Here is a 27,363-nt window from a genome sequence, read left to right as displayed (position 1 = left end):
TAGGAAAAAAATTTTTTAACTCAAACACAGCCTCATAAAATTTAGAGAATCGTACATATATTATCAAATAAGACACCGAAACAGATTTCAAAGATTTATTGAAGCAGAGACACATTGGTCAGATACTTGTTGGAAAAAAGCAGTTTGAATGGTATTCAAAAATACTTTTTAAAAAGTATTCTAGCACAAGACTTCTTCATAAACTAGATTACGTTGTAAACTTTTTTCTAAATCTTTTAGGAGTGTTGGTTCTTAAGAACTAGAGCTTATTTCTATTTCAAATCTATCTTGCGCTCCTGAAAAACTGCAGAAAGGCACTTAAAAGCTGTTTCTTTAAGAAATGAATTTCTTTTTTATTGTTGCTGGTAATAATATTGCTGCACCAACTCTGTGCAATTTTCACTCCAGGTCATCGTGATGCTGAGAAGTTTCATTGATAACCTGTTAAAAAAAGGTAAAATTCAAATCAAATATAATCCTACATGCTAAAGATGAAATTACCCCAGTAAGTGTGACAAAGAAAAACCCTACTAATTATATGTAATTTACTGGGAAACTTGGAAAGTTATGTTTGTTCTGCATGACGAGGGTTACAACTGAGATTATTCCGGTTTTGATTTAAAGATACCAACCTGTCCATCTCTAGTTTCAACCGTCTTAATCAGAAGTGTCCTTTTTGAGTGGGTGTCAACCAGAGGGAGCGAATCCAGATTGGTTTCTGAATAAAGAAAACGAAGGCCCCAAATGTGTAAAAATGAAATTTTGAAAAGACAAATAACTATTTTGCTCACATAATTTTGATTTTTGTTCACGATTGTTTAAAGCACTACTTTCAAAATAATTCTAAAGAATGTCACCTATTTTAAAACTCAGGGTCTGATGCCACTGAAGCAATCACTATGAGACAGACTCCTGCAGTATATATACTCCATCAGAAGGAAGTTAAATGGGAGTTTGCAGAGAAGGTAAGACAGTACTTAGGTTTCAAAATTATAGATGTTTTATCGAATTTTCCCTTGGCATTTTTCAAGTATCATTTAAAAATGTGTGCTTTAGAAACGGAATAGTTACAAGCTCCTAAAATTTTTCCTAAAGAGCAATCAAATACTTACCCCTCAGGTTCAGGGAAGAAAAGGTTGGAAGAGGCAGAGCAATCCTAAAAAAGGTAAAGAAAAACAGTAAAGTTCTGAGAAAACCACTCGAAGAACAAGGAACACATTCGTACACTTCTCGTTCTCATCACATAAAATTTACTCTTGTAATTCATAAGTGAGGGATTTGCTTCAGAAGCGTTTACCCTGATTGGTCTCATTAGTACATTTAAATTTTCTACTCCAAGCCTTTTCTCCCCAGGGGCTTGAGCTGGAGGTATCATAGAGTGGGAGGAGCATTGGCTTTCACAGAATCGTAGGTTCAAATCCCAGCTCTGCTATTAACTGACTAGGGCAAGTCACTCAATCTCTCTCAATCTAAGGTTCCTTATTTACAAAAAGCAGTAAGCAGCTACCTTGAAGAAAAGTTCTGAAGATGAAATAAGATAAGGTATGTAAAGCAAGTGGCATAATACCTAGCAAATGGCAGCTATTAATAGATGCACCCAAGTCCTTGTTCCATACCTGCTCTCCTCGCCTTCCAGCAGCTTCCTGTAGGTGGCAATCTCAATGTCAAGAGCCATCTTAACATTCAGCAGGTCTTGGTATTCACGAAGGTGACGAGCCATTTCTTCCTTCATGTTCTGAATCTCATCCTGCAGGCGGCCAATAGTGTCTTGGTAGTTAGCAGCTTCCATAGCAAAGTTCTCTTCCATTTCACGCATCTGGCGTTCCAGAGACTCATTCTACAGGAGATGAGAAAGACTTCTCAGGTCAAGTGTCAGAAAAGCCCAGCTATTCCCAGAACAGTTTACTGAACGTTTGCAACCATTTTCCTTAGTGGCAAATGGCAAACACTCCGATTTTAGGCGGAGAACACAAGTATTTTTTTCTTATTGGAAGCATAATATACACAAGCTAACAACCTTCAGATCTCAAGTGCTTTTGAACGTGTCTTGACAATTTATTTTCTTTGGATGAAAATATTCATCTGAAGTTTTGCTCAGATGTCGCCATGAGCTTGGTCAACTGAACAGATCCAATAGGGTAACTTTCCCTCTTTTATGGTGGCGTGATACTCACAGATCCTTTCAGCGCGTCCACTTCACAGGTGAGGGACTGCACCTGTCTCCGGTACTCATTTGACTCCTGTTTCGCCTGGCGCAGGGCATCATTATTCCGGTTAGCAGCCTCGGAGAGGTCAGCAAACTGTCGGAAGAAATCAGAAATGTAGACCATCTAAGTGACTCAATTCTAAGATGCTACCTTACCTGGACAAATGAGAAAGCTTAAAAATTGCAAACAAACAAATCACGATACAAACCAGATTTTATATTTTAAGTTCAAAGCTCAATGTCTGCCAAAACGTGTCTGAATTTCTGTTTTGAAAACCGGAGAAAGAGCAGTGGAATACTGACGCTGATATTTTCAAGTAGAAACTCACTTTGTTACTCCCATTTAAAAAGGGCGGAGGTCAAGGTCATGGTGTTGGGGTTTACTCTGAAGTAGAATCAAAATAGGGTAATGGGAAGGGGGTCTGCTTCTGGGGGGAGGTTAGGGAATGTGAGTAGTGGGGAGGCTGTAACAACAAACAAAACTTGAACTTAAAGCCACCTTTCTCACTGGATTTAAAGGGTATTTAAGAATCAGAGACGGGTACAGCATTTGTAGAACAAAATGCTTTCCTGTTGTTCCAGCCACACTGGCTTGGTTCATACCTTGGACTTGTACCATTCCTCAGCCTCCTGAAGGTTCTTGGCAGCCACATTTTCATACTGCTGACGTACGTCACGCAGGGCAGCCGTGAGGTCAGGCTTAGAAACATCCACATCGATCTGGACATGCTGTTCCTGAATCTGGGCCTGCAGCTCCTGGATTTCCTGAAGAAAGAACAAACCGAAGGTCGGCCATGCCGAGTGTGGGAGCAGCTTCAACCACGTTCATTCACGGAAAGTGACTCCACTCACCTCGTCATGGAGTTTCTTCAAAAAGGCAATCTCTTCCTGCAAGGATTCCACTTTACGCTCAAGGTTAAGACGTGCCAAAGAAGCACCATCAACATCCTATTTTGAAAAGAGAAAAGACAGGACATGGAAGATGCTACAAGTTGTGGCTTACCTCATTTATTCATTTTAAATTAACCATATAAGCTTATTGTATTTACTTTTAAGGGTGTTAACAGATTTTATGACCTTTGAATATAAATCACCCAGTGCTTAATATACTATTTCTTCTCTTCATTAACAAACTTGAATTGTGACTCCCTGTGTTGTATGATGATTATAATGCTCAATGACTAAAATGAACCAGACTTTGCTGTGTTTAAATTTGGCAAATGCATTTCTGCTTCAAAATGTTTTTCTCAAGGTGACTAATACACAATTTAAAAATAAGTAAATGTATGCCAACACAGTAAATTGCACTGAATGAATTATTGCGGAATCTGTATTATATCAGTAAAGTTTTTTTTTTTAATCTGGAAAATCAATGCCACAGCATTTTAAAGATTTTTTTGTGATGTCATGAAATAATGTAGATAGGAATCGATCAAATATCACAACTTCATAAATACATGAGTATGTGTAGAACAAAAGTTTGCACTTCAAAAGTTTCAGTGTATAAGCTCTTTTTTATTCTCCACTCAAATCTTCTGAATCATATTCTTATGTTCCAAAGCAAATATGGAGTCGTCTGGCATTCAGGTTACCAGGCTAGATTTATATTCTAATTCAGAATTGGTGTTGGCAAAGATGCGGGTCAGACAAATCAGGAAAAGAAATGTAACTGTGACTGTATTTGCTTTGCTTTCTCTGCTAGACTTTATTTTTTCTTCTGAAACTCTACCTCATCCTACAAGTGTTTCCCTTCTTTTCATCTAGCACTGTTGTCAGCTCAGTTAGTTTCAGAATGACTAGTCAAAGCATTTGCATATGATGAAACTACTGTATGTGTAGAATTCTTGCTGCTCTGGCTCTCCTTCCGAGTTTCTACCGTTTGTAAGCTGCTACGTTCCAAATCAGGATGTGTAATTTTGCAACTCATGAGGATTTTGATACCTCTGATCTTTTAAGCAATTATATTTGGAGTACAGTTTATAGTTTTACAGCCTTAAAATGTTGAGATACTTATGTCGCCTTCATGGGAAAGTGAATGAGAAATGGGTGATGATTTAAAAAACAATCAGGCTTGGGAAAAAAAATTCATTTTTGCCTCTATAAAAAAAGTGCAATGTGACATTCTACTTTATTGAAGAGAATATAACAGATGTCATCTAATCACTAAACAGATCGTTTTTTAGTTTTCCTACAATTGTGATTTATTGAGATCTTTTATACTGATATTGTTCTATATTAACTCACTACTCCACAAAAAATCTTACAAATATGATCATTATAAATGCTCAATGACTAAAATGAACCACACATTGCTGTTTAAATTAATCGGGCAAATATATTTGTTTCAAAATGTTATTCTAGACTATACATCTGAGAGTACTTTTACAGCCAATCCCAATAAATATTCGAGATAATTAATCTATCCTGAGAACTCTTCCTGCTTTTTAATTCCAATTTTAAGTTAAAAAATCCTATAAGTCTATCCAACTTTGGAGCCAAAAAAAAAAAAAAAAAAAAAACCCAAAAAACAACCAACAAACAAAAAAAACCTCTTAAATTAAAATTCCATTCTTCAGCCTGAGGGTTATTCTTTATTTATGGAGAGAATGCTAAAGTGTACAATGACCAAATAAAGGCTTTTCCAAACGTCAGGCAAGACTGTAGCTTTAAGAACTTGTCACATCACATACTTCACAAATCTGGGCCAGATATTAGATAACGGATGTTAGCAAATACTTGTGTCCAATTAGAACGGTGCTTACATCATTACATATTCAATAAGAATGTAGCCTGTTGCAAAGATTCTCTGGGAGCACAAAGACTCCTATTATTTCCATCCTCAGCCACCACACTAGCCAGAACGTCTGTATCTGCATTCCATAGTGAAGCCCGGAGAAACCATTAATACCTTTCAGCGAGGGGACAGATGGCTCCTTTTCACCCTTATTAGATCACAAAATAGTTGTGCATAGCTATACTTCCATCTAACTTTAGAGTCACAATAGAATTTGCAGAGGAGAAACTTGCTAGCTTAATTCCAGTTAAACTAAGTTTCTTATCCTCCAGCATGTTTTACATTTTTAACTACAGGGTGGAATTGCGCTTTTGCTGGCCTTGTAAAAAGTTAGCCAACTTGATTTAGGAAATCACAGTCTAACTCAGACTGTAACTGTTGGAATCAGATTAGCAATGTGTTGCGAAAAAATTAACGGGAAAAAAAATTCTTTGGAAAAAATCTGGAAACAAAGTAAAAACTTAGACTCTTTATGTCCTAAGGCACAGTTTAAATGATCCAAGGGTTTTTATTCAGAGAAGCTCCAATCTGGGGTCTTTCTGCCACTAGGGGGCTTTGAGCACAGACGTGAAGTTTTGCACTATTAGCCTTGGAGTAGTTAACTTTTAGAATTGCCCCTGGCCGTGGGTCGGTTGGGTGGGGGCCGGTGGTGGGTTGGAAAGAGGATCTACAAACCTGTCTGAAGGACTGCAGGGTGCTCTCGGCTTCCTCTCTCTGAAGCATCTCCTCCTGCAACCTGCAATAGTTGCACATTAACTAAAGGGGAACTGGGAAACCGCGAGGAGTGGGGCGGCCACACCCAACCACCCCATCCCGCGCCCCGAGACAAAAGCTGCTGCGCCACCTCCGCCGGCATCCCGCGGCTGCAGCTTTTAGCGCGGCTACCCTCGGCAAGTTTTCGCGTGACCTGGGCCGCAGTGTGGAAAAGCAATCACAGTCGCCGCCACCCCTCCCCTAGGCGCCTCTGCAACTCCTTTGTCTCGCTTTCTGCACAGCCATCCCTTCCTCCCTCCTCCACCCCAGGGCTGGCAGCCCGCCAGGAGGGGCCAGGAAACTTTCTAAGTTTGGAGAAACTGCGCTCGTCGGTTTGCAAGGGCCTTCGACTGCAAAGCAGTACTTTAAAGAAATCTGTAACTTGAAACGGGAGCTCTTTAGGCAATGAGTGGGGGGTAGAGGGGAAATGCAACCTATAAGGTCTGGGTTCCGGGAGGGGCTGTGTCACCGAAGCCACAGTCTCCCGCTCCCCTGCAGTCCCCTCAGCAGCCCCGTCTCTGCCACACCCAAGGGCGTGGCAGCTCCTCACTGGGGCCCCGTCCCCTCTTCTAACCCGGGGTGGGCGTCGCCTTACTTCTCCCGGAGCCTCATGATGTCCTCGGCCAGATTGTCGCGCTCCACCTCCACGCGGGCCTTGTCGTTGGTGAGCTGGTCCACCTGCCGGCGCAGCTCCCGCATCTCCTCCTCGTAAAGGTCCCCCAGGCGCGACTTGCCCTGGCCCTTGAGTTGCTCGAGCTCGGCCAGCAGGATCTTGTTCTGCTGCTCCAGGAAGCGCACCTTGTCGATGTAGTTGGCGAAGCGGTCATTCAGCTCCTGCAGCTCCACCTTCTCGTTGGTACGGGTGTTCTTGAACTCGGTGTTGATGGCGTCGGCCAGCGAGAAGTCTACCGAGTCCTGCAGCGTCCGCACGCGGGGGGCACCGCTCCACAGGCGCACAGCCGAGGAGCGCTTGGCATACACGCCGCCGGGCGACGAGGCGTACAAGCTGCGGCCCGTGCTGGGGCGCAGCGCGCCGTCCAGGCTGTAAGTGCGGGTGGACGAGGTCACATAGCTCCGGCTGGAGCTCGGCCGGCTGGCGGTGCCTGGGCCGCCGAACATCCTACGGTAGGAGGACGAGGATACGGACCTGGTGGACATGACTGCGGAGGGTGGTGGCGGGCTGGGCAGCTGCGGCGGCGCGGACTGGCTTTCGGCGGAGAGGCGAGCGAGGGCGCGGTGGGTGTGGGCGGTGGGAGCGCTGCTGCGTCTCTGGCGCGGGGACCCCGGAGCAAGAGTTGCAGAGGACGGGACCCTGCCAAGGGCGCAGTTTTTATAAACGAGAATTCCCCTCCCACGGCTGTTTCAGTCGCCGAGCGCGCCAGCCAATAGGGACCCGGCAAGTAGCGGACCCGAGGGCGGGGGCGCCTTGGAGCCTTCCTCCTCCTGGCCGCTCTGCTCCCGGGACTGGGCAGGGTCCTGTTACTTCTTGGCTGGGCTGGGACTTTCAGGGGCTTTCCTGATATTGGCCCAAGCTCGGCTCACCCCAGGGTGTTGAAAAAGGCGGGGTCGCACAGTGGTGGGGGAACGCGCCTGGGACTGGATCAAAGGGGTCCTGGGCCGGCGCGCCAAAGAGGCGTGGGAGGAGGAGCGCGAGTGGGAGGGGCGCGCGGCGACGCGCCTGCGGTCTGCAGGGAGCGGGCGGGAGGGGAGACCCGCAGGCAAAGGAGCAGGAAGGGGGGAGTGAGGGACCCAGCAGCTTGGAAGGCGCCGAGAAGGAAACAAAGAGCGCCCGAGATTGGAGCGCATGGAGTGGGGCGCTCTTCCCGGGACGCAGGGCCCGCCCCGCGCAGCCTTGTGCACCGTGCTTCGAAGCGGGGACCACTTGGGCCCGCACCTCTTTTCATGCTCTTGGCGGGGAGTTCCTGTGCAGGGACCTAAAGGGCTTCGTCTAGCTTTGGACCGCGCGCAGCGGGGCGGCGGCCAAGGAAAGCCCGGGGGAGCGGGGTGGGTCGCTGAGTCAGTCACTGACAGTGAGTCACCGTGCCCTCTGCCCGCAGAGATCCAGGGCTCCTAGCGGTCCACGGAACCGTTAGATGGAATTGTCTCACGTCTCCGCGAGGCTCGCGCCTAGTTTTTTTCCCCCAAGTTTTATCCAACTTGGAGCTGGGCCTCCCTCTTGTGTGTGGTTAGCCTGGAGGGGAGATTAGAGAGCGCCTCGAAGTTCTTAAGAACTCTCCAGAGCCAGATTTTGTTCAACGTGCCTATTTCTCCTTGGCCAGAAACTTCTGCAGACCCTCGCAAGTCAACACCGGATTTTTCTTGCCAAATTGTCTCCTCCCCCCTTTTCCTCTGGTCTCCTCTCGGCGCCCGCTCCCCGCCCTTGAAACCGCACCCGACTTTGAACACAATCTGAAAGTTCTAGGTGAAAGAGGAACTCAGCTTCCGTAGTTTCACCATCAAATTCAGTGATCACTGGTTTTTGTGCTGCAGTGGAAGTCATTAAAGGTATAATGTGCGCCAATTACGGAATTAATTAGATGTTGCTTTAAAACTCCAGTTTGATTAATGAAAGACAATTGTATAACTCGAATGTCATAATGTTTGGGAGGAAGTAGAGGTATGTGTTCATTTTCGTTAAGCAGCGCACACTGCAGGATTCTGGTTACTTGTCTGGGAAATGTCACAAGTCCTTTTGGCCTGTTTTCCAGGGGAATTCGTGCAGAGAAGACTCTAGGGAGCGGAAAATTTCTGGCACCAAGGAAGTGTTCAGATTCCACGACCAAACCCTTTTCTAGGTAAATCACTCGAGGGCTATTGTTGCAATGTTAGTACCCTGCAGAAGAGAATGGGTACCCCTGAAAAGAAGCGAAGAGAGCAAAGGCCAGCCGGTCTTTTTGTGATTTAGGTAGCAATTTAAAAATTATAGGCTTTTTTTTTTCCTCCCCAGTATTTAGAAGACAGGGAATACTGACAGGATTAACTCCAAAACCTCTGTAAAAACAGAAGCATCTTGATTCTATTAGATCGATAGAGAAAAAAAAGTAAAATTCTTCCCTCTGATCCCCCCCTTCCTTTTTTTTTGGTGGGGGGGCGGAGTGGGGGGGGTACTGGAGGTTACCTGGCATTTAAGAAAAATAGTTTAGGACCAAATGAAGGGTTGTTTGTTTGTTTTTTTTTTTTTAGCTTCTTTGTACAAGGCCCTTTTAGGCAATATTTTGTTTACCTCGTCTCAGTTAGTTTAGGCCGAGGGCACTGCACGGGTTGAGCTGGGGGGCCCCTTGCTGCACAGCTCCCCTACTGAGTCTCCTTTGTTCTCTTGGTCACTGGGAAGGCTGCGGGTCCCTCCCAAGGAACATTCCTGGGGCCGGGTGTCCTGGCAGACTAGCTTATGCTCCACGTTACCATCTTGCTCTCTGAGAGCCCTTTATTCAAGCCCCTGCTCAGCAAATGTCACCATTGTGAGTTTGCCTGGAACCCTTAGGATGAAAAAGAGCCATCTCAGTATAGGGCAAGAGAGGGTGGACACTACTCCCACCTAAAACGCTGACCCTAGGGCAATGCAGTGGTGCCGTCAGGGGACGCTTGCTGAGTGACTCACCACGGAAAATGAAGGCGAGGCTCTGGCGTGCTGTGGCAATATGCCCCGTTGGTGACCACAGCAAATCCCTCAGGGCTGTGGCGACTTCCTCTGTGGTGGACTCTGGCCCTCCTCATCATCTCAGGGGTACCCTTTCTCCTTTCTAACCTGTCCCCAATCTGTGCTCTCAGAATGGTGATCTGTTCCCTTGCTGTTGTAGCTCAGGCTGCTTATGACAAAATACCACAGACTGGATGGCTTAAATAACTGACATTTTTTTCTCGCAGTTCTGAAGGCAGGAAGTCCAAGAACAAGGTGCTGGCACATTTGGTGTCTGGTGAGGACCTGCCTCTTGGTTTGCAGATGGCCACCTTCTTGCCCCGTCTTCAGGTGGAGGAGAGAGCAAACTCCGGTCTCTCCTTTTTCTTATAAAGCATTAATCCCAGCATGGGTAACACCCTCATGACCTCATCTAAGCCTAGTTATCTTTCAAAGGCCCACCTCCAAATACCACCACCTTGGGGATTAGGGCTCTAAGATAGGAATTTGGAAGGTGGGGGAGGGGTTACAAACATTCAGTCCATGGCACTGGCCATACAGTGAGTGTGCACATATTCACACACACACACACACACACACATGTGCTCACTCATATACATACACAGTATCTGGCGTGTGCTTCCTATTAGAAATTGCCATAGCTTGGGGTGGACAGTAGAGTGTAGAAAAGTGAAGATTAAGAAAACACTTTTACTCATTTATATAGAGCGCATGAGACTTTGAAAAGAATTAAGTTGATGCTAAGGTAAATTATGCAATTTCTAGCACAATGCCTCAACTAGTGGGTGATAGTCATCGCTGAGGGGAATCACTATGTCTGAACTAACATCCTCGAGTTTGATAACTCATCCTGCTAAGTATGCACCCCATGTTCTTACTGACTTTTTGGAAGTGAACAGGATGTAGAAAACTTTTCTTGGTTTTCATATTTCACCTCTTGATTGCTGTGAAAACCTGTCTTGGAGTATTTTTAAATGCTGGACTGGGAAGCTGCTTCAAGCACTGCATGATGCAAGTTGTATATAAATGAGGACACAGTGGTACAATTTGTAGGCCAGGCATAAACATTACCAAGTCTAAAGTACTAGCAGTGATTTTGGAATTTGCAAGCTGTGGCGATGTCAGTTGAATTGGGCGATTTGAACTGATGGACCAGCCAGCCATGCGGAGAGGAGCTTAGTGGCTTGTGAGAGCTTTAGGAGAGCTGGCTGGAGGGTGGCTGTGCCAAGAAGACAACTTCTATCAGGATCGCCAGGATGGAATGTGAGCGATGAGAAGGCGCGTTAAGTGAGATGGTGAAAAGCACAGCAAAACCAAAAAGGCATAGTCATAAAGATAATACTATTATGATAAATGCTTTATTTTTTATACTGCCTGGATGACAGGAACTTTGCATGCATTTAATCTAATGTAATGCCCTCATTGCATCCTGCAAGATAGAGTTGATCATTTTACAGACGAGGAGTCTAAGATGCAGGTTAACAATTTGCTCATGGTTTTATAACTAGTAAGGTAGGGAGGAAGGGGGCAAGAATTTGCATCGAGGTCTTTCTGACTCTGTGTGCCTTTTTATTTTCTCTTTGCCCTGATGATGAGATTTTGCTTACTATAAGCCAATTCAACTTATGTATATTCATTAGGGCCCTACTGTGTTCCAGGAACTGAAAAGACAAGATAGTTTTCAGCTTATGTAGTGAAGGAGCAGATTCCTAGAGGAGCTGGGCTGATACTTAGAATATCATGTTTTATGTTACTCAGATGATGTAACCATGATTCATAACAGATAAGAAAGGAGTTTGGTTTTCACCTGCACTGACAATCCTTCCTTTGAGTGTTAGACATTTTCACCTAGACTTCTTCCTCTCTCTTCAGAGGCATCATATCCAAAATTGGATGTAGCTCATTCCACACCCTAAAACCTACCAACCACAGCAGCTTCCCCTCCTAACTTCCCTGTCTACTCAGGGCAGCACAGCAAATGATCCAGATTGGAAACTTTCGTGGTCAACACTTCCTTACTCTTGAATCACACAGATCCAGCAGGTGTCCTGTCTCGTTGCCTCCCATCTCCATTCCTCTTCTGTGTTGCTGTCACTCATCCAAGCCATTTTATATTTCATCCCTGCAGTGCAGTAACTGGCTTCCCTTCATCCAGCCTCTCCTTATCCCCACCAGTGTCTGCCTTCAAGCCACAACCCCTTTTATTAATAACTGCCTTTGTAAGACTCCCTGAAAATTCAGAGTGAACCAGCCATTTCCTCATTAGAATGTAAGCTCCATGAGGGCAGGGTTTTGTTTTTGTTTTTGTTCTCTTTTCTTCATTATTCTGTCTCTGTCACCTAGAGAAAAGCCTGGCACATTTGTTGAATATATGAATTAATGTGTCAGTAGTTCACAGAGGGAGAGGAAGGGAAGGGAAGGGAAGGGAAGGGAAGGGAGGAAGGAAGGAAGGAAGGAAGGAAGGAAGGAAGGAAGGAAGGAAGGAAGGAAGGAGAGAAAGATGGAGGAAGGGAGGGAGGGAGGAGAGGATGGGAGGAAGGCAGGAAAAAATATTTATTTACTAGTGCTTATTATGTTCAAGCATTGTGCTAGTCACTTGATATGTGATTGCATTCAACCTTTACAGGCTACTGTGATCCACAGCTTTCGTTCACTTTCTCGATACATGGTTATTGAATATTTACCATGTGCCATGCACTCTGCTAGGCACTGGGGAAAGTCAGCAAGGCAGGTTTAATGCATGCACTGTTGGAATGTACAGTTGGGTTCATGGGTGCATATGCATGATACAGAGAGATAATACTCAGAGGAACAAAGTAATCACAATTTGTAATAAAGATGATGAGAGAACTAGAAATTTTGCTGCAGAAGAGGTTAAGGCACATGGCTCAACTGTGGCCTTTGAAAGCCATGCTAAGTATGCACATCCATCCTTGGGTCCACTGTTCCCCACCAGACGGCAATTTCAGCGGAGCCCTAAGCTGCTCTCTGTTGCATGAATACACCACGTTTCTCCCAAGTTCAGGTCTTTTCTCATATTCCACTTAACGGATAGGTGTTGCCCATTTTCCACCCTGCCTGCAATGGTTCTTAGTATGTTCAGATCAGTAAGAACTTCTCATGCCTCTAGGGAGCTCCTAGCCTTGAAGAAGGGTTAGGAGCCACATAAATTTCTGTCATACACAGCAGAATAGGGCGAGTGAGTGATCTGATGGAGATCTGAATGAAATACCAGAGGGTTTCAATGGACAAGTGCTCACATCCATTTGGTAGAGATCAGAAAATGTATTTAGACAAAAAAAAAAAAAGATGATATTTGAGGCATGGATATTTTTTACCACTTATGGTAGAGAAAGGATGTTAAAAACTGGTGAGACAATATAAGCAAAAATAGCACACATGACAGAGTTCTGGGGACATTTAAGGAATAGCAAGAACCCCAGAGTAGCTGGATGATGGAGCAGTTGTAGGGAAGGAAAGGAAGGACTCGAGAGCTAATATGAGACCACGCCTCAGAGGATGAAATGTCAGAGAGAGGAGTTTATAATTAATGTGGTGGGCAGTGGGAATTCACTGTGTTTGTAGCTAGGAGAAAGACATGCTTGTAGCTGCGTTTTAGGAAGATTGTTCAGGCGTATTGTGGAGGAAGAATTGGGGAGACCGATATGAGGGCTATTTGTAGGAGACCAGGTGAATTGTAAAAGGAGCCGGACCTTATAGGGTACAGTGATGATGAAAAGGGGTGATTGTTAGAGGCTGTGAAGTTAGAGGATAAAGTCATGGAGCCCTGAGCTTCCCAGACAGACTAACGGCGAGAATGGCTGTGTTAGACACAGAAAAAAATATATATACGGAGGTGGAAAATTAATTTGAGGTCAAGGATTATGCACTAAGATTTCCTTACCTGGAAATATCTTCCCTTCTCTATAGTCTATATAAAGTAAAACCTCGTGGCGAAGGTGACGTTTAAGCTGAATGAGGCAGTTTTACCCTTTACGGCACTTCTAGTCTAACTTCTAGTTCGCATAATTTAATAGCGATCACCTTATATTGTTCCTTATCTGCTGTGAGTGTGTTGGTCAGGCCTCCACACTCGAAAAGTCAGGGACATTTTCAGTTGCCTCTAAAATGGTTTTTAAAAGTTCAGAGGAAAGGAATCTTAAAGACAAACTCCTAGAAATCTCTGAATTGGGGGGTGTGGGAAGCAGATTATAGTTTCCCATAGAACTATGTGTAATTGATAATTTTATCATAGTCTAATGCACAATCTCAGACCAAGGAAAGAGAAAGTGGTCAGTATGTGGAAGGGACAAAAGATGTTAATTAACATACAGAGGGAAAACTTAGTGCAAAAAAAGAAAAATTAAGTTGATGTTAGACAAAGATGTGAAGCTCGATTTTTAGTCTTGGTTCACTTGATCCAGAAAACAAAACAAAACCAGTCTGGTTATAAAAATCAGACCTTAATTGAAATAGAGCTGAATGATACTTTTACAGTTTATAGAGATGACCACAAAAAACATGCAGGTATCTGGTGCTTGGTTTATAATGTTGCTTTTACCATTTTTCAAGGTAGAGATGAAGGTCATGACACTGCTAGAAAATTTGCAAAGTGCTTTGGCATCCTAAAAATTTACTCTGCCTATTTTGAGGAGGTCATTCGGTTCCCAAGTGGTAGAAGTTTTTTCAAGAGATATTTAGGTAATGGGTCTAAAGATAATAACTATTCAACAGCATAGTTTTCTTTTAAAGAATTGAACAAATTTAAAAAGAAGTTACTGATTTGTCTTTAAGGTAACCTGTGAAGTTGGAAAGGAACTATCATTATCTATATAGCCAAAATCTCTTTTCTGTATTTTTTTGTTTTGGGAGGGGTGGGGAGATTTCTCCTATCCCGCTTATCTCAAAACTGATTAATGAGTTGACCTCTCTTTCCAGAAATTTGGGGATGCGTTACCTCTGGCATATCACATTCATTTAGCCAGTGAAATGATTTTCTTCAGAATCCTGAATATTCAGTTTACTTTTGAATATGTTCGATAAGCTCAGAGTTTAAAATATGCCCCATCGGACTTTGTGTATGCAGGCAGAGATCATGAAGGTTTGTAGAACTTAAAAGTGAAAATCAAAAGGAAAGTATTAGAAAAGCAATAAACACATAAATCAAAGTGACACTACGTGATTTCATGTAGCAAATGGAAGGAAATAGTGGTTATAATGAAACCACTATGCAAGGCAAAAGGTAATTAAAATGTATTAAAATGACAGGAAGTAAGTAAAGAAAGACCATTCTGAGTTAACCGTAGCAGAATAAAGGGATTGACAGTGGCATCCATAATTCTGCTGCAATAGTTCTGAAATATTGAGTGAAATATTGTATTTCTAATTAGCTAAGGACTAGAAATGTACCCTCTAATGTAATGTGACTCATATGGACATGTGGAATGACTGCAAAAATTATTATGGAACTTGAGCTTAATAGAGATACACTTTCTTCATAGCATAAATTATGAAGAATTGTTCTGATGCAATATTGTGATTTATTCATCTGTCATCTCTAGAACTGCAGGAGGTTAGATGTGTGAACAGAATGCAATGCAGAGATATTTGCATGTCTAGATCAGGGTTTTTCTTTTGCTAACTCTGCGTTGGTTTTCATAGTCCCTGATGAGTAAACTCTGAACAGTGATAATGATAACCAGGCATACTGTGATATCATTACTAGAACCGGAGTCTGGCCCAGATAGGAAAGCAAATGGTAATCATAACGATAAGTTGCATGTACCGAGTGCCTGCCTACTCTATGCCAAGTGTTAACTTAGTGAATCCTTACAACAGCCCTATTAAACATATGAAGAAACTTAGGCACTGAGAAGTTGAGTAACTTACTTTTAAGCTCACACAGCCAGAAAGTGGCAAACCTGGGATTTGAACCCAGGACTTTTGGCTCCAGGACCCACAGTCTAAATTTCATTATATTATGGCACCTCACGTGTGTGGTATTTTTGTACTATGGTTGGTGGCATATCCAAGTCTCCTTGGAGTTCTCATCACTGTGTCCATCTTTCTATTTGGACTTTTTCCCCCTGTCTGTTGCAGCAGTAGGACCCTTTTGATTCAGAGAATGTGATGCCCTTAATGAATCATTAAGACATTTATGGACATTTTTAGGAGTTTTCTGTGGAGATCTCCTTTCTTAATTCTGACTCAACCCACTGGAATGATTTGGTAGCTATGGCATATGACTCCTGCATACAATTAAATGAATAAAAATCTTCACCACATTTGCTAGTGGAAAAGAAAAAAAGTGATGACTTTTTGTAGCATATTATCTCGATAAGTAAGAACAACTTCTTCCCATACTTACTTTCTATTAGATTGAATTTTAGCAAGATTTATTTGGGGTATATTTGGGGTATTTAGATGGTACAGTCCAAGAATCATGAGAGAGTTGTGTGAAATGAGGTTCAGTGAATTCTAGGACAACCAAGATTTTTCAAGGCCAAACTAAAGCAACATTACTGGTAACACATAAGAGCTTACTGCTCACCTTTTAAAATGTCTTGCATAGTACTAATCGGCGTGGCAGATAAGATTTTTCCAAGTGATTCTCATCAACACCAGATCTATTTTTAAAAAGAGCGTCTTTGTAGTACTTCACGTGTGTCCAAGGTGGGAGCAAAAAATGTCATGGCCCCATTATAGATCTAAGGGTAAAAAAAATGCATGAAAGTATTAAATGGCCTGATGAAACCCTAACTCAGTACGGGCACAATTACCTAATGGACTGGATTAGTCGGGAGAGAACCAGTGATCCCTCTTCTGGTCAATGTATTTTGAGTCCTATTGTGTGCCAGGCTCTCTCTGTTAAGGAGCCAGAGATGGATCTAGCACCTTCCTTGCACCCAGAGGGCACTTGATCTACTTCTCTGTTATATCATTTTGTCTCTACATCTTGCATTATCATTTTGCCACATGGAGACCAAGTTTACCATGATGCCCCCCTTAAAGTCAGAGTGAAATAACATTGACACTTCCTCTGAAACCCATGGAAATGTAAAGTTTACTGTTTTGTTGTCCTTGATAAAATATAGCATAATAACTAGTTGCTGGGTTACTACATAAAACACAGGCCCCAAACTGCAGCTGGAAAGAGCAGTTAGCAATTAAGTAACGGAAATGACTAGTGGGTTTGAAACTCAGCACAGTACCAGCACAGTACCCACGGACTCCTTAGCATGGTAAGCATCGAGGTTACTTAGGCAACTTTTATCACTAAGGAAGTACTTTTGGTGACTCATGCTCACACAGAATGTCTTCTTTCAAAATCAGTGTATCCAGTGACCTTACCATTATGATTCTGTTTTCTTTTTCTTTGGACTGGGACAGAAAAATTACATTTGGATGGCGTAGGTTTATTACTTAATAGCATATCATTCACTGGCTGGCCCTTTTGAAATTTAATGGAAATGTGGTGATCAGAGTAAAAGGTCAGTAGTTTCTATAAAATATTACTGTATTAAAGGTAGAGCTAACAGTTTACTTCCTAAGTAGAAATGTTATATCTTATAATAATACTTCTTGTCAGTTATATTTGGTATTAAATGTAACAGTGCTCTTTAAAATACTAGTCACACTTAAACTACAATACTGAAGTACTTTGTAGCATAATATAAAATGCCTTATTTTTCTTCAAAGAGATGAAAAAATGGAATTAAAATCTCCACTGAGAATTGTCTAGAGATGATAATTACAAAAATAAAGGAATCCAAAAGAAATCGGTTTCTCTCTTCACATTTTCAGTCTACCCACTTGATGTTCCAACAGTATTTGCTTATTGGCAATTGATATTTTTTTTCTGTGTGAAAAAGTAATAGAGAATTTGCAGAAGACGTTAGTTTATTCGAAGAGTTATAGATTGATAATGTGTTTGGAGAACTCTGTGGAAAAACTTATTGCTGACAGCTAAGGAAAGCTGAGAACCAAGCATCTGACTGGCTTCCGGGCTTAGAACAGGGGCTGTAGGTTTTTCTGGCAGCCTTACTGTGCTCAGCCTAGGGTATACCTGAATCGTTATTACAGCTTTTGTCCGAATTCTAGAAATCATGCCATAAGTCTCAAAATTTAGACAGTGTTACTTTAACTGTTTTCATTTTGCTTTCAATTTAGCCCTTTTCTGCTTTTAATTTTGTGGCTGGCAAAGCTTAAAAAGACAGTGAGTCATTTTTTCCCCCTCCAGATAAAAGCCTGCAATGTGAGGCCAAAGCACTGAACACCCATTTGTGCTATTCATGAACATTAGCAGCTGAATGCTCTTCTGTGGGGACCCTTTGAGGGAACATGTGGGAGAAGTGCTAGTCAGTGGTGTGGTACCCAGACCTCCAGCATCAGCATCATCTGGAAATTTGTTAGAAATGCCAGCTACCCGTCCCCACTCCGTTCTGACTGAATCAGAAACTCTGGGGGTGGTGCCCAGCAATCTGTGTTTTACCAGGACTTCCAGATGATTCTGAGCAATGCTAAAATTTAGCACTTGTGGCCCTGGGGAGTATGAAAAATATAGTGATCAGAAAGTGGGGATGTTTATGGGTCTTTGCTTATGAGGAAATGAAGACCGGATAGAAAAGAATGTTTTAACTTTTGGGAAAGAAAAGAGAAGAAGCCTAGAATTTAACTAGCAGCACTAATGGCTTTTATGACCCTTTGCTTTCTCAGTAGTAGACTCGCCTACTGTGAAATAGATCGGCATGGTTCTGAAATTCTAGAATACTCTCATGAAGAAAGGCATGTCTTTCCATATTAAAATGGAAATCTAACTCAGGTTTGAAAAATTCTATAAGATTCTTGTATTTCATTGACTTGGCCAAGTTGTTTGCCTCTCAAAGCCCCAGTTTCTACATCTGAAAACCATATGCATTGTTACTTGCCATGAATTATCTCATCGGACTAAAGTGAGGTATTCAATATATGTAAGGCATATTAAGGAAAAATGCAAAGCATAAGGATAAAGAATGATTAGTATAAATATTGGTGGTAAAGAGGGGTTTAGAAGTTGATACAAAAATGGGTTGATATTTCAACTTCCCTTTGACATATTAGTTTTCTATGTTATGCAAATCACAATTTTTAAAAGCTTTTAATCTTAGTGTCCTCATCAAAAACATAGCATTAACAATACCCACTGAGAGGATCATCATAAGAGTAAAATAGATTAAAATGTGAAAATGTAGTTGTTAAAGGTCTAACGTTATGAATTTTAGATATTGTTGATGTGATTATTGTTATTTTATGTCTGATGGAGGAAGCTTTGTTGACACAGTGACATCATCCAGGAGTTTGGAATAAGTGTGTACATCAGCAGATTGTATGATTACAAAAAATAACTATGTTTACTGTTCTACTACTTCAGTGGAATGTTTCCAATTTTTTTTTTTTCATGAAATGGAGGAGATCTACATATGTTTTATTAAAGAAAGCAAGCCTGATATTTTCATCCTCAACTAAGAGGCTTCACTTCACTCATCTTTCAGGGAAAGATGACAGGTTCTGGAGTCAGGCCACCTGGGTACATTCTCAGGTCCTCTACTTACTAACGGTGTGGCCATGGATAAGCCTCAGTTTCCTCATATGTAAAATGGGGGTGGATAATACTACCGAGTTGTATGAAGATGAAATGAGAAATGTATGTAAAATACATAGTAGAGTGCCTGGCATTCAATAGTGTGGATTGTTGTTATTATTAAACTCTAGCATGAAAAGGATAAAAAATGTGTGCCTGAAAGTCAAGTGCAGGAGAGAGTAAGATGAGGGGGTAGCTAATAAAATGGTCTGATCATTTTGCAAATAAAAATTCAAGGAGTTCCAATGACTTTTCTGGTTACTTATTAAAATCAAACAATTCTTGGATCATTTCTAATTGAGAAAATGAATCATAGTGATTTATAAACTGCATGTCATTTCAATCTTGCTTTAAAGTTACTTGTATTCCTTCCCCAAGCTTGAGTGTGCCTTGGGCAAGGAGCTGTAGGGAATGGGAGCCCTAGATCCCTCTCCCCGTCTCCATCCTCCTTCTCCTCTCACTCCCTCTTTCAAGGCTTAGATCTTGTCCAAAGGAATTACTTTACCTTCTAAAACTCAGAGGGTGATGAGGCAACAATTTCAAACTTCCTGAGTGGTCCTTTGAAGCATTTAGCCTCAGGCTTGAGGTGAGTAACAAAGGGCCCACAGATCTTCCTGAGAAAAAGGTCAGTCCACACAGCATGTTGGCAACTGTCTCCAAAATTCTTCATCTTCAATAACCTCTTTTTACCCTTCCACATGGGTAAATGGTTGTAAGAGTTATGGAACTCCTTCTGGAACCCTTCCTTTAAAATGTTACATTATACTGTTGTATTCCACTTTGGAATATGGTGTTTGGTACTTTAGTAAAAACTTGCACTTTAACTCTCATTAAAGGTAAAAGTGGAGAGGATCGTTTTGGGGATGCTCTGCCCTCACAGACCACCGCCCCAAAGTTGCTGGTCCTGCAGAGAAGGTGGTTTGTATATGTAGTTGTCACTGGGACTCTTCTGGGTGACTACGTTAATCACAAAGTAAAGCTTTAAATGTGTGAGTGGTTTTTTAGATGTTTCTGTTTAATCTTTTCCTTATAGGCAGCTTTATTATAATTTTTTTTAATATGGCTGAATTATATTACTTGGGACTCATTTATGTTATTGTTTATGTTATTTCTAAAATGTGTTTAGAAATCGGGTTCACATGAAGTTAAAACACTGTTAACTTCCATTCAGTTGGTTGTTTCTTTGTTTTGTTAGTGATTTCTTTTGCTGTGCAGTAGCTTTTCAATTTAATATAGTCTCGATCATTTATTTTTGCTTTTACTTCCCTTACTTTTGAGGTCACACTCATAAAATCCTCTCCATGTCCAAGGTCCATGAGTTTAGTACCTATGTTTTCTTTTATGCAATTTATCATTTCAAGTCTTACATTTAGGTCTTTGATCCATTTTGAGTGAATTTTGGTGTATGGTGACAGAAGATTTGACTTTGGTTGGTGAACGCACAATGCAATATACAGATGATGTATTATTGAATTGTACACTTGAGACTTATATAATTTTACTAACCAATGTCACCTCAATAAATTTAATTTTAAAAATTATTTTAAAAACACTGAACTTTTTCAGTTGTAAGAAGATTATGTTAGTATTCAAATAAACTGGTCTTGAGATAAATTAAAATTTATTATGTATTGTGTTTAAATTATTACTTTTTTGCATTTCAGGCAAAATGTTTTTAATGCGAGAATTCAGATGCAGATATATGTGTACAAATATATGCAACTCTGAGCTTTTGCCAAAAATGTCCCTTATTACCTTGTGATAGTTTTGAAGATGAGTATCTAAGTAAAATATAAATATGGACTTATAATTGGAATGTCATATAAGCCTCCTGTGTTGATGTGTTTGTCCTTGTAGATCTCAGATGCTATTGTGAAAATTATATAGACCTTTCACAGCTTCCTGGGAATCTGATTATTTTGTATGTTAGGTACATTTCTCTAATAATTCTTGATATAAATTTATTTTTTAAATATGCTTGATTGGCATGATGGATTTAGGGTAGTAAACCCTGAGATAATGACTAAGTACCCATCTATGCATCCATCCACCCAAGGGACTTCTGAAGTATTAGAATTTAGTACTGAAATTGCCCATCATTAAAAATAAATAATAACAATAATAAGACATGGGCACAAGTTTGAATTAAAAAATAAAGGTCTGTATTTTGGTTACTAATTATTTAAAATGAAAGTTTTTATTTTTAAATCTTGAAATACTTTCTATTTTATTACTTTGAATATTAATATGCAAAATTTTCATTACGCTGTTCATGTAGTGTAAAACTGAAACCTCTTAAATATTCATTACTGAGAGAATAGAAAAACAAATTGTTTATGTACCACAGAAGCAAGGCAGGGAAGATGTTTAGTAAACTGTTAAAAGTGGCTGTTTTTTTAAGGGTAAGGATGGAATCAAAGTTTTATAGAAGGATGTTCTTTTTCCTTTTTTATACTTTTGTGATTTGTTTTACCTCTGCAATGAGCAAATATTATTTCTAAAATTCAGGAAAAAAAATAAAGATAACACTTAAACACTGTACACCCTTTGACATATTGAATGAAATTCACAAGTGGTAATGATAAAATGTGAGGTGAAAAAATCGGGGAATAAAATACATATGCAATAAAATTATGATTTGGGCAAAATATAATTCGTGCAAAGACTAGAGGGAGAAACATCAAAATGATGACCATAGTTCTCTCTTGTAGTTTTAAATTTTTTCATTTATATATATATATATAATGTTCCAAATTATTAGTAAAAAAGAGAAAGTGGTCAAAAGGGAGGCTTTTTAAGTTGGATTGGGCTTTTAATACTCTGGGCATGTCTGATGTATGTTTTTTAGGTCTGTTTCACTTTTGGTGACAATGAAAAATCTGTTTTTCAAATAATAATGTCTCATCTTTAAAGGGAACAAATAATATGGTGGAACTATCATCTGATGCTTTTGGATTTTAAAACTGTGAACTCGATAAGGATATATATGTATATTATATATATAATGCTTTTTGTTGCATTCTTTCCCACCCTATTCGAGGATTTAGTCCTAAAATGAGAAGAGTAAAAAAAGATACGACATGCCAATTCCTGACATTCTTTCCTAACCAGAATGATTTTTAACTCCTAGTGTGAATTTTTCCCTCAAAATGAGTACCAGCTCTCTTCTTTCGTATGGTATTTGATGCCTTCCAGACATTAAACAAACAGACAAACAAAAACAAGTACTTTCTTCCACTTTCTCTTTTTAAAATATGATTCTGTGATTTGTAAATAAATCTGTTAACATGAATATTGATTTAGGTGACACTGAGCAAATCATATGACGTTTTCTTATGCTTTATAAAAAAATAGGATATTAAAAAAGAAAAGCTAATAAGTCTAAAATGAATTAATAAGCATTTTAAACACTCATGAAGTTATTTGAAACTTAGAGGCCTATCATTTATTTTGATATTATCCTATTATTAAAACATACTTTTGCCATCTACTGAAATGTAGTCAGTTTTAGTCACCATGTATTCTCTGAGTGACTAAACATAGAACAAATCCCTGTGGAATTTGTACAATATTTTAACTTCACAGTCATTACCTTAGATGGAAATGAAACACTGATAGTCTTTATTTGCAGAAGTAAGTTTAACTCTCTAATATAAGGGTTATTGGCCTCTGGTGCCTTCCAAGTGTGAAATTGTACTTGTGTTGTATGATGTTTACCTAAGTGGCTTTGAAAGCTGATAAGGTAAATTTTAAGTAAATATGAAGTTAGGTTTTTTTATTATATGGTGAATATAGTAAGGGCAGTACTGTGGAACCATTATTGCATTTCAGTTATTTTGATCACTACTGGATTAAATGAAAATAATACTAAATGAAAATTTTATGTTTAAACTAGTACCTAACTACCACAGGTAAAATGAAAAACCCTTACATATGATTTTTCTCTAGATTTTGGTTTGTCATTAGTGACAATTGTAGCAGTTAAAAAAAGAAGACTAAGGAAAAATAAAGGCTTTTATGGAGTTTGTGTTTGTGCATGTGGGTGTGTGTATGTGTGTGGTGTATGTGTGTGTGGATTGTGTGTGGATTGTGTGTGTTTTGCTTTTCCTGGTCTTGCTGGATCTGTTTTGTGGTATTCGGTTACCTGGAATTGTTTTGAACGTTTGGGTGAATTATTAGAGAAAAGGAGCAAAGTAATAACAGCTCTCAAAATTATTACATTTGTATCTCCTCTAGTCCCATCATGGGGCTTATTTTTCCACCTGAAATAACAATGAAAGCTATAATAGAAAACAATGAGGAAATACATCTCGTTAGATAATATTCAAATTAGTTTCTTGGTATTACACCCTTTTTGAAAACATACTAGGAAAATAATTTTCTCTATGTAATTGTTAGAAAAAATGGGTAGATCTGTGTTATAACAAAGTTATTAAGAAAATGGTAGGAAAGCAGTATTTATTGTTCTAGATGCATTACTGATATATATCTATATATCTATATATATTCAATGAATAATTGAATACAGACAGCTACCTTTTTAACAAATATTACCTCTGTTTCATAGAAGAAGAAAGTATTAGAAGTAGGATTCATATTAATCCATCTTTTCTAAGGACTGTGTTTCTTGTACTGTACCAAGTTGTCTTTGTAGGAGTGACAGGGCAGAGAATTTATTGTAAATGTTAGTAATTAGGCTTTGACATTGCTCCTCTTTTGTGAAGCAGGATTAACCTTTTTGTCTGACCTTTCTAACACGCTTGGCCACAGCACTTGAGGTTTCCTTCATCGATCTCACAAGTTGCCTTGGTTCCTCAGGCCAGCCTGTTCACTCCCAGGAAGCAATGTGTTCTGCTGACTAGGGTTGCTTTAGTCTAGACGCTCGGCTGTACTTCCAGACAAAGGGTCTCAGCAGGTATGGGGCAGCTGAGCCTACTAAGTATCTTTTGTATTAAGTTATGGTGTCGCCAGTTCTGGAAAGACTTCTGGAAGAAAGCTGAGTTGGAATTCCCCGTTCTCCACCTAGTTGTGGGCTGGGCCAAATGACCTAAACCTTCTGGATCTCTATGTCTTATCTCTAATACAGCGGTTGGATGAAATCGGTGGTATACAATCCACATCCCACAGGGTTGCTCAAAGGCAGCTGTGGGTACAGATGTGGGAGGGGAGGTGATCTGGCAATGTTTTGGGCTCCCTACCATCCATGCTTCAGCAATATAACAGCTTCTGTGTGTGTGTGTGTGTGTGTGTGTGTGTGTGTGTGTGTGTGTGTGCACGCACATGTTCACTCTACCTCTCCCTCTGCCCAGATTCTAGAAGAGATTTTGTTTGAACAAAAGGTTCTATATCTAAAAATAGTTGGAAAAACAGTGGAAAATAGTCCTTTCAGCTAGAACTAAGGAAAATAAGTTCCTTCCAGTTCTAACTTTCCATGAGCGTATGAAAGCAGTTTTAAAGATAGAGAATCTCACTATCTTTAATAACTAAAATAGCATCTTTAAAATGCGAAACCATTTTAAATAAGATTTTTTTCAGAAATAACCTCGAAGACAAGCATCAATGTCAGAATCTTTGAGTACTTTGAAATGGTAAGCTCTAAGAGAAAATGCATGGTTTGTATGCTTTCCAAACAGAAAATCTATAATTATACTCTTCTTGATTCCAATTTTGAAAAACGTATTCTTTTTCTTCCTTTGAGGTGAGTCTAATATTCACAACCAGAAGTCATTAGAATATATCTCCCAACAGGAAAGTACCATTTCTTTAAGACACCATGAAGTTCTTCATTTTCCATCTGTTCTTTTTCTCTTGGAAGTTTATCATGTCATTGAGCAAACACCTCTGCTGTTTCCTGTCTCTTTTCCTTTGTGACAGTCTATGAATACGGTGACCGGACATCAGAGAAATAAGAGAAATGCTTAGCTACAAGGTCTGCTTTTACTTAAGTTTCCTTTACTCTATATTTTTGGGGCACTTATTTCAAATCAGGGTTCAACATACAATAATTAAGCAATTTTAACGCTTTTTATGTACTGATAGGCTACCCAGAAAGGATATAACTTCAAGAGACTGTCACTCTCTAGCCACTCTGACCAACAGAACTTTCTGTGATGATGGAAATGTTTTCTGTCTTTGCTAAGAAGTACTGTAGCCACCAGCCGCCCATGACCATTGAACACTTGAAATGTGCCTAGTGTGACTGATGAGCTAAATTTTGAATATTAATTAAGTTAATTAAACTCGAATCACCAGATGTAGCTGGTGGTCACCCTACTGGACAGCATAGCTCTGGAGAATCAATGAAATCGGATAATAGCCCTATGCCTATAGAGTAGAAGATATTAATTTTTTTAATATTGGCATCTTTATGATCAGAAATAGAATACAAATTTTTACACTTTTAATGTTGTTTTAATTTAAAATTTCTTCAGTGCCTGGCACATAAAAGAGTCAATAAATGATTGGATGGTGTTAATAGGTTCCCGCTCACCTCCACCCCAGGTCTCTCCAACTCACATATCTGCACAAGGTCACTCTAACAGTTTTCCCCTTGTGGTCTTTCTTGGAGTTAAGAAGTAGGGGGTGTCTCTCTGTCTTCTGACTTCTTGTGCTCCTCTGCTGTGCACCCTGTCAGTCATGGCTATGGCTTGCAGACTTCCAGCCTTTTCTTCACTCTGCTCCAAGCCCAGGCGGGCTCCTCCTGGACGCCTCCCACAAGCTTAGCTGGAGCCTTAGATGTCTGCGGCCGTCTGGACCACTCTGTAGCACGCTGATCTGATGTTCCTGAGGGCCCAGTGTTTGGTTATGGCTCTTACAACAGACATCAGCAAACTGGAGTGTGATTGAATCCAGGGATCAATCATGCCACATGACATAGCTGAAGGGGCTGAGAACGCATCACTTTGAGAATGCTTACTATTTATAAAACATATATGTATATTGGGCTAGGCACTGAGCTAAGTGCTGTTGATTCTCATTTAATCCTCATAGTAACCATATGTCCTATTTTTACACATTTTAGATGTTTGCCAGCCTCAGAGGTTAAGTGACATTCCGAAAGTCACTTATCTAGGAAGCAGCAGATCCACGATTCCTATTTATACTCTTTGGTTCTCAAGCTTGAAGTCGTAACCACAACATAACTCATTACGGAAGAGGGAGAGTTCTTCAAAATCAGTGCCGAGAGCCTCTCAAAGGAACTAGATTTCAGGTGACTATAAAGAAGAGTTTTCTAATAATTCAAGCTCTTCATCACCAAATACCTTACTCTGAGGTAGGCTTCTCCCCCTCCTTAGCAGTTCACAAGCTGAGGCCTAATGCTAGCTGATCAGAAACTCCATAAATGGCGTTCGTGAATAATTGGGTGCTCACAAGTGATGGATGAGCTCTAGGGGCCTTTCCAGTTCAAACTTCTTCTGAATATCATTTCCTCTCTCAATGACATTTATTGCCAAATTATTCCCATATGACTCCTTTTTTATTTTCCATGCAATTTATAAAGACAGTTCTTTTTCCGTGTAAAACCAGAATATAATTTATTGATTGCTCAAATTGGCAAAATCAGGGTATGCTCTCCCCGGAGGCAAGCTTGTATAGGAATTCATATCACGTTTCACTGGGAAATAAAGGATGGCCTGGATCATGGAAACTCAAGGATGATTGCAAACAATATTTTAAGCATTTGGCAGACTTTGTTTAATTCTGTTAGATATTAATGACAGACAAGAGAGGAAGAATAAAATATCATTAGATTTTTAAGTTATGCAGTGATCCCTTAAATAATTGAGAGTATGCTATTATTATTTCAATATACCCCTTAGAATTATATCATGCCCCTTAATTATTTCTGATATGTTTCATAAGTAGCCTTTTGGTTTTTTTTTTTACTAATGTATTTTCTCTGTTTTGACAGAAAATGCATTCAATATCCTAAAGTCCAAGTTTTAATATTTGCATTTTCAAAAAGTATGCTGCGTTTCTCTGATGAGAGCATAAGCTCTATTGGCTATATCACTGAGGATAACACTATGGGAAACTATAGGATTAGAAAGCTTTTTAGGATAAAATTTTTTTTAATCCTGTAGGAACATTTGGGATTTGTTTTGGGAAGGAGTAATCAGTATATATCATCTTTTTTTTTTTTTTATCTATCTGCCCATCTTACATTCCTCAGCTACTCCCAACTGTGGTACCCCCACCCCCAACTCTCGCAGCTTGTGCCAGGGGTTGGAAGAAACTGTATTTGTAATCTGAGGGGGCCTAGCACCTGCAGACGTTTCTATGGAGATAGTTGTAATTTGTGATCATGGAGAAAGTTTTCATTCTTGAAATGATATCACATGTGATCAGCTTTA

The 27,363-nt window shown here is 40.2% G+C and overlaps 2 protein-coding genes across 11 annotated transcripts in view; one reads left to right on the top strand and one right to left on the bottom strand.

Annotated features, from left to right (window-relative positions):
* Positions 1–81: 81 nt before the first annotated feature.
* Positions 82–7,072, bottom strand: VIM (vimentin). The gene is made up of 9 exons (XM_006906988.3): positions 6,349–7,072; positions 5,676–5,736; positions 3,059–3,154; positions 2,810–2,971; positions 2,175–2,300; positions 1,617–1,837; positions 1,113–1,156; positions 633–718; positions 82–441 (listed from the first exon to the last, which is right to left on the bottom strand). The coding sequence occupies exons 1-9, from the start codon at positions 6,909–6,911 to the stop codon at positions 400–402; spliced, it is 1,401 nt and encodes a 466-aa protein (XP_006907050.1). The 5' UTR covers positions 6,912–7,072; the 3' UTR covers positions 82–399.
* A 421-nt stretch (positions 7,073–7,493) lies between these two features.
* TRDMT1 (tRNA aspartic acid methyltransferase 1) overlaps positions 7,494–27,363 on the top strand; it is an 80,517-nt gene continuing 60,647 nt past the window's right edge. Inside the window, exons 1-3 of one of the 10 annotated variants that reach the window (XM_015585635.2) lie at positions 7,494–8,258; positions 8,462–8,548; positions 19,846–19,998. The gene's annotated coding sequence lies outside the window, so the exon portion shown is untranslated. Of the gene's footprint in view, positions 8,549–11,930; positions 16,881–16,925; positions 19,596–19,845; positions 19,999–26,030; positions 26,220–27,363 lie in introns of those variants that run through there. The other 9 variants (XM_025043442.1, XM_015585638.2, XM_015585636.2 and 6 more) reach the window with 9 other exon arrangements.

The sequence above is a fragment of the Pteropus alecto genome, unplaced genomic scaffold, assembly GCF_000325575.1.
Source record: "Pteropus alecto unplaced genomic scaffold, ASM32557v1 scaffold11, whole genome shotgun sequence".
Taxonomy (NCBI): domain Eukaryota; kingdom Metazoa; phylum Chordata; class Mammalia; order Chiroptera; family Pteropodidae; genus Pteropus; species Pteropus alecto.
The sequence above is the reverse complement of the archived record's forward strand: the minus strand, read 5'-3'. Positions and strand labels throughout refer to the sequence as shown.

Coding starts and splice junctions, on each gene's coding strand:
- VIM (XM_006906988.3), bottom strand. CDS start 6,911: ATGTCCACCAGGTCCGTATCCTCGTCCTCCTACCGTAGGATGTTCGGC. Junction 5,737..6,348: donor ATCATGAGGCTCCGGGAGAA/GTAAGGCGACGC, acceptor CAACTATTGCAG/GTTGCAGGAGGAGATGCTTC. Junction 2,301..2,809: donor AGGAATGGTACAAGTCCAAG/GTATGAACCAAG, acceptor TTCTTCCGACAG/TTTGCTGACCTCTCCGAGGC.